Source organism: Terrapene carolina, unplaced genomic scaffold (genome assembly GCF_002925995.2).
Source record: "Terrapene carolina triunguis isolate 2854851 unplaced genomic scaffold, T_m_triunguis-2.0 Scaffold211, whole genome shotgun sequence".
In the NCBI taxonomy this organism is placed as follows: domain Eukaryota; kingdom Metazoa; phylum Chordata; order Testudines; family Emydidae; genus Terrapene; species Terrapene triunguis.
In genome coordinates, this window is record NW_020664562.1 from 32,048,522 (window position 1) to 32,063,065 (window position 14,544).

The following is a 14,544-nucleotide window of genomic DNA, read 5'->3' on the forward strand; positions in this document are numbered from 1 at the left end:
TTGCTACCCGGGGGTCAGAGCCTATGTAGACGGCCAAGCAGGCGGGAGGAGCGGACGCCAGCGGGTACCTCAGCGCGCCCAGCCACAGGGCGAGGCAGCGAGCGGCTCCGCAGCAGCGAGCGCAGCCGCGGGGAGGCGGGGCGATGGGAGCCTCGCACAGGCGGGCCGGAGCTGCTTTACGGCGGGGTTGGGTACGCGTCCTCCCCTCCTCTTCCTGTTGTGAAGCCGGGGCCCATGGCCGGTGCCCGGCCTGCTCCCCGCTGGCTCCCGGCAGCAGCCGCCCTGCTCTGGGCGTGCTGCGGGTCGGCAGCTACTGATGGGATCCAGGTAGGGGAGCTCGGGGGAGCGCGTTGGGCTGCCCAGCACCGCCCCCGGCCCCATTGGGGTGACTCGAGCGCCAGGCCCCTGGGCTGCGTCGATGGCCCTGCCCCTGCATTGACTCCACGCACGGGGGCGGCTGCTGTGCTGGGGAGGGATAAGCCTCTGCAGCCCCCACTGCAGCGTTGGGGGAGAGGCCGTAACGCTGCCCACCCCTTCCTCTCCTCCGTGTGTGTAAAGTTCTGCCGAGCCCCATCAGATCTGCCTCCTGCTTTCTGTGAGGCTGGAGCTTCTGATTTATTTGAGATTCCCTATTTCTTGCTCTAAAATTCCTTTTAAACCTCTAGATACCTTGAGTTGCCCTCAACCCCTTCGAGCCCAAACACTGAAGGATAATCCCTGGTTGTCCTGTTTCTCAGTATTTGCTTTCTTCTATACCTGAGCCTGGAAGTCCTCCTGGTTGACCAACTCTCACAGTATGAATACACAGATTTATGTAAATGTACACTTTAAGCTTATAAAAGATGGGAATGATAACTGATTCTAAAGAACTAGGGGCACCAAATGAAATTAATAGGCAGGTTTAAAACAAACAAAATGCAGTATTTCTTCACACAACGCAGTCAGCTTGTGGAACTCTGCCAGAGGATGCGGTGAAAGCCAAACCCTATAACAGGGTTCAGAAAGGAACTAGATAAATTCATGGCAGATAGGTCCATCAATGGCTATTAGCCTGAATGGGCAGGGATGGTGTCCTAGCCTCTGCCAGAAGCTGGGAATGAGTGAGAGGGAGTGGATCACTTGAATACCTGTTCTGCTCATTCCCTCTGGGGCAGCCTGGCATTGGCCATTGTCTGAAGAAAGGATACTGGTCTAGATGGACCTTTGGTCTGACCCAGTATGGCTGTTCTTATATGCACCATGTCTTGTTTAAACTGTGTAATAATTATAAACAACTAATTCAGCTGCATCAAAATTAATTTTCAGATTTGTTCGCATGCACCAGTTCTCTTTGAATAGGGAATATAATATAGGGAGGTGGTGGTATTTTTTTTTTTATCCTTTTGAGTTATTTGCCAGTTGGGGTTCTCAGTTTCCAGTAAACTGTTCTTGTTTGGTTAAACAAACAGGAATAATATTGTTCACTTTTGTGATCAATCCAGATATATTATGGTCAATTTGTGTGTTTATTGCATGTGAATTTTTCAGACCTTCAGGTTTTTATAAACTGAAGGAGTTAATCAAATATTTTCCCTTGATCAGGAATCATTACAATTTTGCCTTTTTCATGTTTCAGTAATTATACCTTTTTACATATTGCTCACTGTAAATCCAGATATGATGTTTATAGTCTAATATGAATCCCATATTAACATTTTGATAAAGCAGAAAACTTCACTGTCAAATGATTTCTATAATGCACAGTTAACAAGATTAATAAAATGTGACAAAATAGTTAATGGAAATAAGATCAAGAATTTTAAATACACAAATTTTAGAACCTAATTAAGTTACCATTCAGAGCTTCAAAGAAGAGCTCCGTGTAGCTCAGAAGTTTGTCTCATTCAGCTACAGAATTTCGTTCACCCACCTTGTCACTCTAATATTTTGGGACCAACACAGCTGCAACAACACTGCATAAAGCTATTTTCATTGTTTATTAATCATTGTACTTGTGCTTCTACGTTAGAAGGTCCAACATAATCTGATCTTTACTTTAAAGCTGATTTAAATGTGTGGGGTCTTTTATTTTCCTATCTGGTATTCTTTAAGGGAGTGGGGACAGTGAAAGGAAAAACTTATCCAAGGCTCTTCACTTTAAGGAAGGATTGAGGGCTGAAATGCTTTAAGGAAGCATTTCATTTGTTCCTAGGGAGTGTTCTAAACCAGAACAATATGTTTGTGGGGGTATTTTAGAAATTAAATTAATAGAGCTACCACTCTATTCTTCCATTCACTTTAGCACAGGATCGATTTTGAATGCTTAAACCACCTTCCATATTTTTTTTTTTAGCCTGGATTCAGATGATTTGTGGAGTCATTGTTTAACACCTGATTAGAGGCTTGTAAATGGAAAGATTCTGGGATTTTAATCTTTCCCAGATATTGCCCTCTTAGGCAGAGTGCAATGTTTCTTTTTCATTCCATTTCTCCCTATCCTAGTTTGCTGTCTCTCTCTTTCCATCACCACCACCACTCTGAAGTTCACTGGTTTTGTTTTCATTGCCAGCCAAGTGTTTCCTGATGTGATACCAAGCTTTCACACGGAGTTTGTGAGAGAAGCAGATTACTTGTCTGATTTTTAAAAAGAAAAGACAGAATAGCCCAAACAGAATATAGAATGCATCCTTTTCTCAGGCATCAGGAGGGGTATTATAAACCAGAAGAAGTCATGTTTTCTATTTAGCTGGTTTAAGGTTTTAATTCCATATGACATTAACATTTTATATTTTGTAGAACCAACCAAAAAAAAAAAAGAAAAAAGAAAAAGTGCTGTATTGTAGGTTTTTTTCCACACAAGTGTTCCAATATTTTTTGTCTCTTGCAGGACCAAGCAGAACAGTTTTTTAGGAGTGGGCATACAAATAACTGGGCAGTTTTGGTAAGCATTTTTATTCGATCTTCTTAAATAAAACAGTGATCCTGCAGTTGTTGCATGCTGGTGCCATGGCAGTCTGCCCATATGCAGCAAGTTGCAAGATCAAGACCTGGAAGTAAGTAGCATGACTTTGAGTTATCCCTGCCAGTTTGCTATACTACATTACCATTATCTCTTCTGCATAACTTAATTACAAGCATCCAGAACATTAATGCACATTTGAAGTATTTATAAAATTAAAGTTCCAATTAGAATGAAAACAAATGATTATGCTGTATATTATTACAGTCATGTTGTTGTTTTTTAAACATTTGCTTGGTTAGAAAGGTACAACATCTTCCTAATTTTTTTGTTTGTTATGAAACTTGCTAACTTCTGACAACAAACTTTCTTCTTCTTTTTTTTATTCTAATCTCCTAAAATAATACTTAGGATAAGAACTACTAGTCTTAGTTTTTTATCTGGGTAACTTCAGATCGTATTACTCCATCAGTTTTTAATCAGGCTTTCTGAGCATAATGACTAATGATCTGTTCTAAAATATTATGTGAGCAGTCAGACATGACACAGTGTTTTTTCTAAGTTTTAAAATTTAGCAAAATGAAAGAATTCAAGAAAAGACAAATTGATTACTATTATTTCAATTAATTATCTTTCTCTTATTCCCTAATGCACAAATTTAAAATTATTAACATTAAATACCTGTTTCTATTTCAATGTTAAAAGCAAGCAGAGAGTTAAAATACAATTTTATTTGGTCAGAGCAATACACAGATACAAACTGGTAATAATAAGGGAAGTAGAAAGTTCTTGGTGCTGAAGGTAAAAAGAGACCTGCTTTCTATCTCGGTCTTTGCCGCTGATTTCCTGTGTGACCCTGAGGAAGTTACTTGTGGCCAGACTGTATTCCTTGCTCTCCCAAATTGCCCAGAAATTTAGGCTCTGGCCTCATGCCATCTATGCCTCATTTTCTCCATTTATAAAATAGGGGTGATAATGCCACTTGTGAGGTATAAAATAAATGAATTAAAGTACTTGGAGGTTCACAAAAGAAAAATGCCATAGAAGTCGAGACTATTATTACTATTTTGTTATTATCTAAGTCTTTGTGCTGTGCTTGTCACTGATAGCTATATAAACAAAACTCAAGAGCTTGATATTCAAAAGCCTATTTAACAGTCTGCTCTCGCTCTCTCTATTTTGCCTAAGAAGAAAAGCAACTTAAAATCATCTCTTCAAAAGCTGCTCCTTTAATTGATCATCTCCTATCTCAAGTACTTCTTTTTAAAGATTTTTTTAAGCTAAACATCTTGCCTCCTGGCTAGTGTATTTTGTTAATCTGTACTTATTGCAGAATCTTATTCAATTGAGGCTGGGCAGTTTTTTCTATCTGATCATACAATATTTTGAATATTAGGGTTGGAAGAGACCTCAGGAGGTCATCTAGTCCAATCCCCTTCTCAAAGCAGGACCAACACCAACTAAATCATTCCAGCCAAGGCTTTCTGAGAGCTGTTCTAGTAGCTTTAACCTAACAAATGTCTCTTGTGTTGGTCAGCCTTCCAAGGACACTTACTGCTGTGGTAAATAGCAGCTACTCTTGAGCCTGGTTAGAAGCTACAGCCTTAGTTCATAGTTCAGAAAGGGCCTGGGGTCATAATTCAACAAAGCAGCTAAATGTGCTTAACTTTAAGTACGTTTGGTAAAATGTTGCATGACCTGGTCCTCTCTTGTGGGTTGGCACAAGGAGGCGAAGTCCTGAAACGGTGACACAGGCATGAGCTAGGTAGATAACAGAACATGTGTTTTATTACTGGAACAGGTTACAGAAGCAGCTCTCCTTCTGCTGTTGATGGTGCTGACACCCAAAACCCTGTGCCTTTCCTCAGGCAGGAAGGTCACCTTCCCCTCCCCTTCCTCTCAGTATTATGTCCTGAGGTTCTCCTCTGGGAGGAGCCACACCCTTTTGGGGCTGTTGTTGGATGTGTAATGCACACAGACCCAGCCAGCATAGTAACTCTGTTATAACACTAAAAGCTTTTAAGTGACTTAGGAGTCTGACTCGCAGTCAAGGGAAGTTGTCTGCCTAACTCTATTAGGCCCCTTTAAAAAGCCTTGCTTTAAAAACCAGGTAGGCAGGACAGGAATCTCCGAGGAAGCTGAGGAAGGCAAGAGGTAGGGGTCTTATGATTCTCACTGAAAATTAAGTTGTTTAATTTTTCATGAACCAGGTTCAGAGTAAAAAAGATACAAAGCAAAACTTTTAAACTGGTGTCTACATCTAGTCAACTTTTAAAAACGAATCGTAGGTACTATACCCGCCCCCAGATCCTCCCTGCTCCTTCTGTGTGGCTGTACAGTCCTGTTTTCTTCTATTTTAAAATGTCTTATCTTTCCTCTCCTGATCAAAAGAGCCAACAAAAAACAAAACAAACCTGGCTATAAAGGCAACGAGGAGTCTGGTGGCATGGCTCCATGCATCTGAAGAAGTGGGTTTTTACCCACGAAAGCTTATGCTCAAATAAATCTGTTAGTCTTTAAGGTGCCACCAGACTCCTTGTTGTTTTTGTGGATACAGATTAACACGGCTACCCCTCTGATACTTGGCTATAAAGGGAAAACCGCTAGTGACTGTACAGAAAATGCTATGTGATGCACAGAGGAAGTATAGATTTTTTTTTTCTAATCTGAGTTGTGTTAAATTTAGGTGTAAATTGTAAAAATGGTAAGTGAAATATCTTCAGACAGAAATGATTTTTTTAAAGTTTTAAGTCTGTGATTTATGATTTTTGTTTTAGTTCTCATGCCTCTGTTACAGAGGATTGCAGGAAACATGTTTGATTTAGTAAGCTCACTTACAGGTTTTAATATTGCTCCATACATCTGAAAGATTCTTTCCATCTATCATAGTATCTAGGCCTCGAGTATTCATATTTAGTCATTGTCTGTTTGAAGGCTCTGTAATGTATAATACAATTATTGCTTCTTAATCAGTTTCTGAAAATTATTTCTGACACTCTTCTTGTAGTTACTTGCTTACTTCTATTTAAACAAACGGACACGTTGGTTGGAAATGGGCCCCCGTACTGGAATCTGAACATTCCTACATTGTTTGAGAGCTTGTAGTCAAACTCTATGGGTGGGGCCCAACTCTAATGTTGTTATAGTTGACTCCCTAAAAACCAGACATCCCCAGCAAAAGTTCCCTTCTCTCTACATGTGGACCTTGTATTCATTTGCTTACACTTTATCGCATCAGGGCAATCATAGAAATTTGAAATGGATAAAACATTAAATAATCTAGCTAATCCACTTGTCAGTGCTGGATTATTCCCTACAGTACTTTTTTTTTTTTAGTACTTTATCCAGTTTTAAATGAAAGTTTTCTCCATGGCTCAATACGTTAACATTTATTTTCAAAATATGAAAAAGCTTTCTCTGCAGAGAAGGTGTGTATTACTTATGGCATTGATTTCTTGCAGTTGCTATGCACTGATTGCTGGGTGACAAGTTTTTTGGCATCTCAGCAATCGATATCCATTGATGCATATACTAATTCAGAATGCATTTCTTACATCTTCTAATATTCATTTATTTCTTTTTAACTCTTAAAGGTGTGTACATCTCGCTTCTGGTTTAACTACCGTCATGTGGCAAATACGCTTTCAGTTTACAGAAGCGTCAAGAGACTAGGCATTCCTGATAGGTAAGAGAATCTTGAAGAGCACAATTGTTTAAACTTGGATATTAAAGTAAAAGTTCAGTCTCATCTTCTGAAACAGGACTAAAATGCTGGTCTCTTCCTTTCATAAGCAAGTAAAAGGTAGAGAGCACAGACTTCATTACATTAATTTACTGAAAATTGGAACGATATTATTGGAAAGGAAAATGAAAAAAATATGTACCATGATGCTTCCAAACAGAAACGGATATTTAGATGAAATGATGTGACACTCACCAATCACTAAATTGCACCGCTAATTAGTTTGGTGAATGCACAATGTGAGAAAATTGGTAAAATGTATTCAGAATTGATAGTGCAACTCTTGAACATGTACCTGTTACTGTATTGCAACTTCATGTCTAACATAACTAATGTCTTAATATGCCTTTTGATTAGAGAACACTTCATTTAATGAGCAAGACTAAATACAGTACGAGTACAGTGCTTCAGCTAAATCAAGGGCGCACAATTAGAATAAGGACCTCTAAATAACTGGTGTCTAACAAAGAAGCTCCTGCATGTCACAAGCTATATTAAAAAAAAGACACTTTGACTGGGAGTTTCAAAGGAGCCAGGAGCCTTTTCTGCATGCACAAATTGTGCTGCTTTAATTACACCAGGATAGTGAAAAATGGCACAAACTGCATGGTGTGGATGCAATTATATCAGTATGAAGGTGTCGTATGAGAAGGGGAATAAATAATAAGGCATCTTTATTCTGGTATAACTGCATCCACACCAAGCTTGTACTGGTATAACTGTTTTGGTAAATAGTTACCTTTGTACAAAAACTGTGCAGACCCATCCTAAGAGTGAGGATGTCAGTAGGAACTAGATACCTAACTCCTTTGGCAATTCCAGTCTCATTTTTATGTTATGTCAGAATGAAAAAACTAGGAGGATCTTTACCATGGCAGATGCTGAAAAGGAAGCAGTTGTTTCATCATGAAAAAGCCAATATCACATTAAGTTAATATCTCCCTATCTCATTAAAGTAATACCATGGTGAGACTATAATGCTGAGATCTATATTCCCTTTATAACACCGACAACTGTAGTGTTCTCTAAGAGCTCAGCCTAGGGTATCACGGGAATTGCTAATGTGTGAGGTGTGGAGGGATGTATTCAGTGGGTATTCAATAATGCCTTCTCATGCTTTTCGGCCTTGTTTTTGTTTTGAATTTTAACCTGCTGATTGCTCTGTGATCTGTGGGCTACTGTTAAAATGCTGAAAGCTTAATCTTTCATTTGTGAGCATTCTTTTTTCACTCTACTTTCCAAATAGCAGCTCTCTCTGTTTAAAAGTTGTGTTATGTTTTTATTTGCGTTGTCTTCTGTCCAAACTGTGTTTGTGTTAATAAGCTCAAATTAGCCAAGGCCCACAGCATTGATGAGATCTATTGGGGACTTGACAATACACACTTCTTTGCGGCAGATAGGGAGCATTGAAAGACTGAGCAAAGCAGTCTTTCCTGTTTTGATTGGATTTACATGCAAGGGTCTTAGATTGTTTTGTTTTAAAAAGCTCTTACTTTATATTGGCTCCTACCAGAACTTTTGTTCCCAAAGGACAGTGAGGACCAGATCCCCAACTGGTGTAAGGTGCTGTAGCTCCAGATTTGACCCTATCTTATTAAACTACACAATCTGGATAAAATAACATGCATGCAATAACTGTGCTGGATGTGGTAGAATCAGGGCACTGACAGAAAAAATTGTTTTAGAAATGGCAAGATAACTAACAGGCATTAGCTGTCCTGCTGTAAAAACTTAATGAAGACAGAACACTGTATTTTCACGGTGGGTTGAGGTGGTGGGGTATAGCGCGGACCTTGCCTGGCAACCTCATGGTAAAAATGGCTTGTGTCTTGTCTTTGCTTAGGATTTTATAGTGATATAACTATTGCGTGTTAGTAATCTCATTTTAAAAACAGCTTTGTGTCAGTAAAGACACAGCCTAAGTTTGGAGTTTTATTTGTGGTGTTGGGAAGAAGGTGCTATTGAACTGGGACCTTGCTCGAGTGGTGATATGTTGTCATTTGCCTCAAGTGTCCCTAATAAGAAGTCTGCTCAAGCTCTGTCCTGTCCCTGCGTAACTGTGCACAGTATGGGTTGATGTGTAAGTTAGGGGTAAATCCATGCTCTTTATGCACTATTTCCAGGACTCAATCTTTCATGCCCTGCCTATTCACTATGTGTAATTTTCCCCAGCTTATGGGTAGGATCCTGCTGTCACTTGAGTCAGTGACAAAATGCTCATTGACTTCTGTGGGTACAGGACTGATGACTAGACACACAACCTCATTGAAAGGAAAATAAGTTTCTGCTTGTCAAAACTATGGCAAGGGAGCTTGGGATTAATTGCTTTGCTGTTTCTGTTTGGCAAGATGAAGGTCAAGACTACACTACAGACATCTGCCAGCACAGCTGACGTCAGGGGTGTGAAGAGGTGTGATCCTTAATCAACATAGCTGTAACATCAGAAGACTCTGGCATAGATGCAGCTAGACCAACAGAGCTCATCATTTTTAACAGCATAGCTTGTTTTGCTCCCTGGAGTATTTTAACTGCATTGATATAGCTGAGTCGACACTAGGAACACACTGGTGTATAGTACACTGGTATTCCTATACTGGTAAAGTGCTCTTAGTGTAGCCATAGACAAGAGCTAACCTGGCTCGAGTGAACAAGTATTTTCAGTATATCAGAGGAAGCCAACATTCTTAGTCACAGTTGAAAGTCACAGTTGGGAAAGGAAGAAAGAATCCCAGGTGTGTGACTGCCCACAGCCTGACTGTTTGAGAAACTTTTTTATACAGGCTGTCTGTTTGAGTATGTCTGATGCTGGATAGAGCTGTCTAGGTGCCCTTAACTTCTTGCCATGTGCATGTCTGGTATTCAGTCTCACCTGTGCCTGTTTTAGTTTAAGTGCTGCATAGAACCTGACAGTGTTCTGACACTTGGAGTCAGGACCGGCTCCAGGCACCAGCCTAGCAAGCAGGTGCCTGGGGCGGCCAATGAAGAGGGGGCGGCATGTCCGGCGGTTCGGCGGTGGGGCTGTCACTCCCTCTCGGAGCGAAGGACTGCTGCCGAATTGCTGCCGTAGAATGAAGCGGCGGTAGAGCTGCCGCCGCTTGAGATCACAGCTTTTTTTTTTTTTTCTGCTTGGGGCGGCAAAAACGCTAGAGCCGGCCCTGCTCAGAGTCAGTGCTCTAAGCTTGCAATGTTTATATACTTGGTTCCCAACAGAATGGTGGATAAGGTATTCTCCTTTTTGAGTGAGTGCTGAGGGGTGTTTAAGCTGCTGACTGAACTGACCTTGGAGGCATGGATTTCTCTCTCCTTGTGTTCCTTACTTCTCTTGTTTAATTTTTTTGTTTTTTGTTCGTTTTTTAATGTAGGTTTCTGTTTTCCCTTCAGGCTGCAACAGACCAGTGGACTGTTTAGTTTAAAAAAATTATTCCTTTTTTTAGTTTCAAATAATATTCAGAGAATTCCATACTTCATTTTGTGTAGGAGTGCGGATGTGTGTTCTCCTTGTGGAACATCTGAGGCCCTAAGTGAATTTCAGACATTATTATTGGTACAGACCGTGAGTGAATTTGCAATCCTGCATTGTGCTTTTCTACAATGTCATTGCACCCACAGCCTCCATTAAAACTCCGGTCTGTGGAAAGCAGCAGATCTCTTCCCTTTTTATTGTCTCACTTTGCAAAAGCTTTGTGATGGGAGAATAATTCTTGTTTTACTGTTGCCTTGTCCTCTCGCCTTCCTGTTGTTTCACCCAGTTGTCTTCTCATAAACCTAAAATGTCAGCTGTCTAGGTCAGGTTCTCTGTAGTTCTTGTTTGCCCAATGCTTACTACAATGGAGACCATGGTTGAGGATCCCAGACACTACTGTAATACATATAACACGGCAAAGGAGTTCTGATTTGTTAAGCCCCTCTGAGAAGTAGAGGGGAAGAAACTGAAGTGAAATGGGATGAAAAAGCCCCAAAGGCAACAAGGGGCAAAGTGGAACCAATCAGCTTTATGCAGAATGCTCTTCTTAGAAGCAGGAGAAAACACCATAAGTAAAAACAATGGAAACAATGCTCCTTTTAGCATTAACTCCTACTGCATGTTTTCCCTTCCCAACAGAGGTACAGGTGGGAATGGTTGATGGTAACGTGGGTTGTTGGGAAGCTGTTCAGTCAGGTGAAAGGATGGCTCCCGAGATGAGCATGGAGGTTCAGTCTCTTTGCGGGACTGGAGCTTGTCTTTCCCATGAACACTGTAGGGTTTGGAAGCTGCCGCATCAGCAGCCCCTCAGATCTCTCCTTTCTCTATGCCCATAGGAAGTTTCCTAGGCCTGCTGTCCCACTTGTGTAGACTTTGCTGTAGGATGACATGTTAAGCCCCAGACTGTTTTATTTGGGTAGAATAGCTTTGTTTTATCCTGAGTTGAGTTGTATTACTATTTAATCAAGTCTAATAATAATAAGGGAAAATGTTCACCAGGGCAATATTAGTGCTAATAGGAGGAAAGCTTCTTTATGGAGTAATACTACCTCCTGGAAGACTTGTCCTCATTTTTCATTATTCTTCAGATTCTGAGGAGAAATTGCTGTGGCCAAGGGATTGTGCATGAAGAGAGAGAGAAAAAAAAAAGTAATCTGCTGCTGCTCAGAACAATCCTTAGATGTTAATAACAGTGAGTGTATTAATAGCCTCATAGGGCTTAACAGTTGGATCTTGAGTACTTGGAACTAGACACTGAGGACTGCCCCCTCCCCCCAAGAGCTTTCCAGTTGATAGGGCACTGAGCTGGGAGTCAGGAGACCTGGGCTCTGTTTTTGAGCTCTGCTGGGTGACCTGACACAAGTTACTTTGCTTCCTTGGCCTTCAGTTTCCCCATCTCTAAAATGGGGATAATGTGATTTCCTTTCAGATAGCTCTCATATAGCTTTTCATCTATCTAAGTGTTATTAGTACACTCTCTCTTTCACAAATGTTCAACATGAGCGAATTTCATTCCTGCCAATGTATAGCTTAAGCAATTGGGATTTGTGTGGGGAACTAAGTAGTGGTTTTACGGTCCACTCTCTCAACCTGTAGCATGCCACAGGAGATACACTGCTGTGCTTCTGCAGCTATTGCACCCTTTTACTGGAATAGTGTTTGATTCTCCTCCCTGCCTCTGGGGAAGTTCCTGGCCAATGTTCTCACTCTGGTTGCAATGAGTCTGTCACTTAGGAGCTTCCTCTCTGTTTTATGTCACCTACTCCATGTTCTATAGCAGGTGCCACAGAAATTGTATTCAAAATGTATCAAAACGCAGGGTTTTAAGAATTATTTTTAGAAATCGAGAGTGACGAACAGCAATGCTGTATCTTAAAATCAAATTTATTAGGATCCTCCCTTGGTTTTTAAAAAATGATTATTGCCATCTGAAACCCAGCTGTGAATAATTTCAGTCTAGGGGTTTAAATAGCCAGATTTGTCATCCAACAATAGAAGATGTTAAGAAAATCCTGTTTGACTTCCTAGATCTTTAGATACTCCTGTTTCTTGACATGTAGCACAGCACTCCTATTTGTAGAAAGAAAATTGTTACAAAACATAAGAGCGGCTGTACTGGGTCAGACCAAAGATCCATCTAGCCCAGTATCCTATCTTCTGACAGTGGCCAGTGCCAGGTGCCCCAGAGGGAATGAACAGAACAGTTAATCATCCAAGTGATCCATCCAGAATAAAACTAAGATTGCCTAAAAGATTGTTTCTAATGATTGTTCTAATCCAGGGATCGGCAACCTTTCAGAAGTGGTGTGCTGAGTCTTCATTTATTCATTCTAATTTAAGGTTTCGCTTGCCAGTAATACATTTTAACGTTTTCAGAAGGTATCTTTCTATAAGTGTATAATATATAACTAAACTATTGTTGTATGTAAAGTAAATAAGGTTTTTAAAATGTTTAAAAAACTTCATTTAAAATTAAATTGAAATGCAGAGCCCCCCAGACCAGGGGCCAGAACCCAGGTACTGTGAGTGCCACTGAAAATCAGCTCGCGTGCCATAGGTTGCCTACCCCTGTCTAATCAGTTTAGTGGCTGCACTATGAAAAAGTTATTGTGATGGCAATAATCTAATTGGTTAAGTCAGACACATTTTCTGTTTACCAATTAAATTCCCAAATAACACTCTAAAATTACCACAGTGAGTGCACAGATGCCAACGTGGATACTAACGGATGACAGTGGTAGCAATTCCACTAACATTAATATGTAGTGGCACATTGTTTTTGTGTGTGTACGTGTTTCACATGTATTTTAAAATCACACACAGTGCATTAAATGTGCATGGTAACTTGATGTGCTTGTATATTTGAAATTGGTTTAATTTCTCTGGGGTGCTGCCCCCTGGCAGTACGTCCCCCAGTCTTGGGGTCTCCCCACCCAGGGGAACCCCCACCCCCTATACCCACCTTGCCTCAGTGTAAGGCTACTGCCAGTCACCAACTAGCCCCTGTTCCCTAGGGCAGACTGCAGTGTATGCCACTCATCACTGGCAAGGGGGGTTTGGACCTGCTGCCTTCCTCTACCATCCAGTACCTTTTTAGGCCTTAAACCAGGGCTTGCAGCCTGGGGAGTTGCCAGCCAGGAGCTCCCCTGCTCCTCTGGCTTTCCCCAGCCTTGCTTCACTCCTAGTACCCTTTCTGCTAGGCAGCCAGGCCCTGCTCCCTCTCAGACCAGAGAGAGCCTCTGAACTCCTGGCTGCCCTGACCTTTATAGGGCCAGCTGGGTCTGTTTGGGGCGTGGCCACAGCTGAGGCTGTTTTCCCCAATCAGCCCAGCTTTTCTCCTCCCACAGCCCTCCTCCAGGGCTGTTTTAAACCCCTCAGGGCAGGAGCGGGTGTCCACCCTGCTACAGTATGTAATTATTCATTTTTGTCTGTCTTGGTGATGGAGCATCATGCTGTCTTCAAGAACATTGCACAACGTGGTGGAGCTAATGGGTTCATAACAGCCTCAACTCAGAATTCCCTTGCTCTTGAGGCTGAGGCCTTGTGTACTTGCAGTTTTGTGCACTGATTTTTAACTAAATCTGTCATGTGCAAGGCCCACACTCTCTTTATACCAGTGCTGTTTAAAACCCACTTCTTCAAGGCCTGCGTGAATGGGGGATGGAATGGGGATGGAAAAAACACCAGTGAGCCATCTTCATCTTTTTTCCAGTGTGACCCACCTTCTGTTTGACTTTGAGTTTTTAAGCTCTTTGAGGCAGCAGCCATCCATTTTTGTGAAGTACTGTACAACGTTGAGCATGTTGTTAGTGCTAAAGAAATAATACCGTTACTGTAACAAACAAAAAGCTTTATGTGGTAGTGTTGTGATGGTGACACTTCCCTGGGGAAATAAGGTATTACCAAAGTAACTCTTACTTATACTCCAGGAAATTTTCTAAATGCTACAGACTCTTGTTTTAATAATGAGTAGAGCCCTGCGTGGATACAAAATTTGTATCTTCAGCCGATCTGCCATCAGCAAGCATAGTCCGCGGATATAAAGCGGATATCTGCAGATTTGCAGGGCTCTCATAATGGGTCATGTTTGTTGGCTCCATTATTTGCAACTTTCCTTTTGTTTATTGTATTAAAATAGAATATATGAAATTGTGTTATTTTGTTTTTCCCAGTCACATTGTCCTGATGCTGGCAGATGATATGGCATGTAATCCCAGGAATCCCAAGCCAGCAACTGTGTTTAGTCACAAAAACATGGAGTTAAATGTTTACGGAGATGATGTGGAAGTGGACTATAGAAGCTATGAGGTAACAATGCTTTGTTTATCTAACCAGATTTTCCTGTAGTGTCGTTTTAAAGCCTGATCCAAAGTCCATTGAAGTCAGTGGTAGCCTTTCCGT

General features: G+C 41.1%; 1 protein-coding gene across 1 annotated transcript in view; it reads left to right on the forward strand.

The window, feature by feature from the left end:
- Window positions 1-203: 203 nt before the first annotated feature.
- Window positions 204-14,544, forward strand: part of LOC113407474 (GPI-anchor transamidase) — a 116,512-nt gene continuing 102,171 nt past the window's right edge. Inside the window, exons 1-4 of the mRNA XM_026656041.2 lie at window positions 204-327; window positions 2,867-2,920; window positions 6,532-6,623; window positions 14,316-14,451. Of these exons, the coding sequence (XP_026511826.1) occupies window positions 235-327; window positions 2,867-2,920; window positions 6,532-6,623; window positions 14,316-14,451 (375 nt within the window). The 5' untranslated portion in view covers window positions 204-234. The remainder of the gene's footprint in view (window positions 328-2,866; window positions 2,921-6,531; window positions 6,624-14,315; window positions 14,452-14,544) is intronic.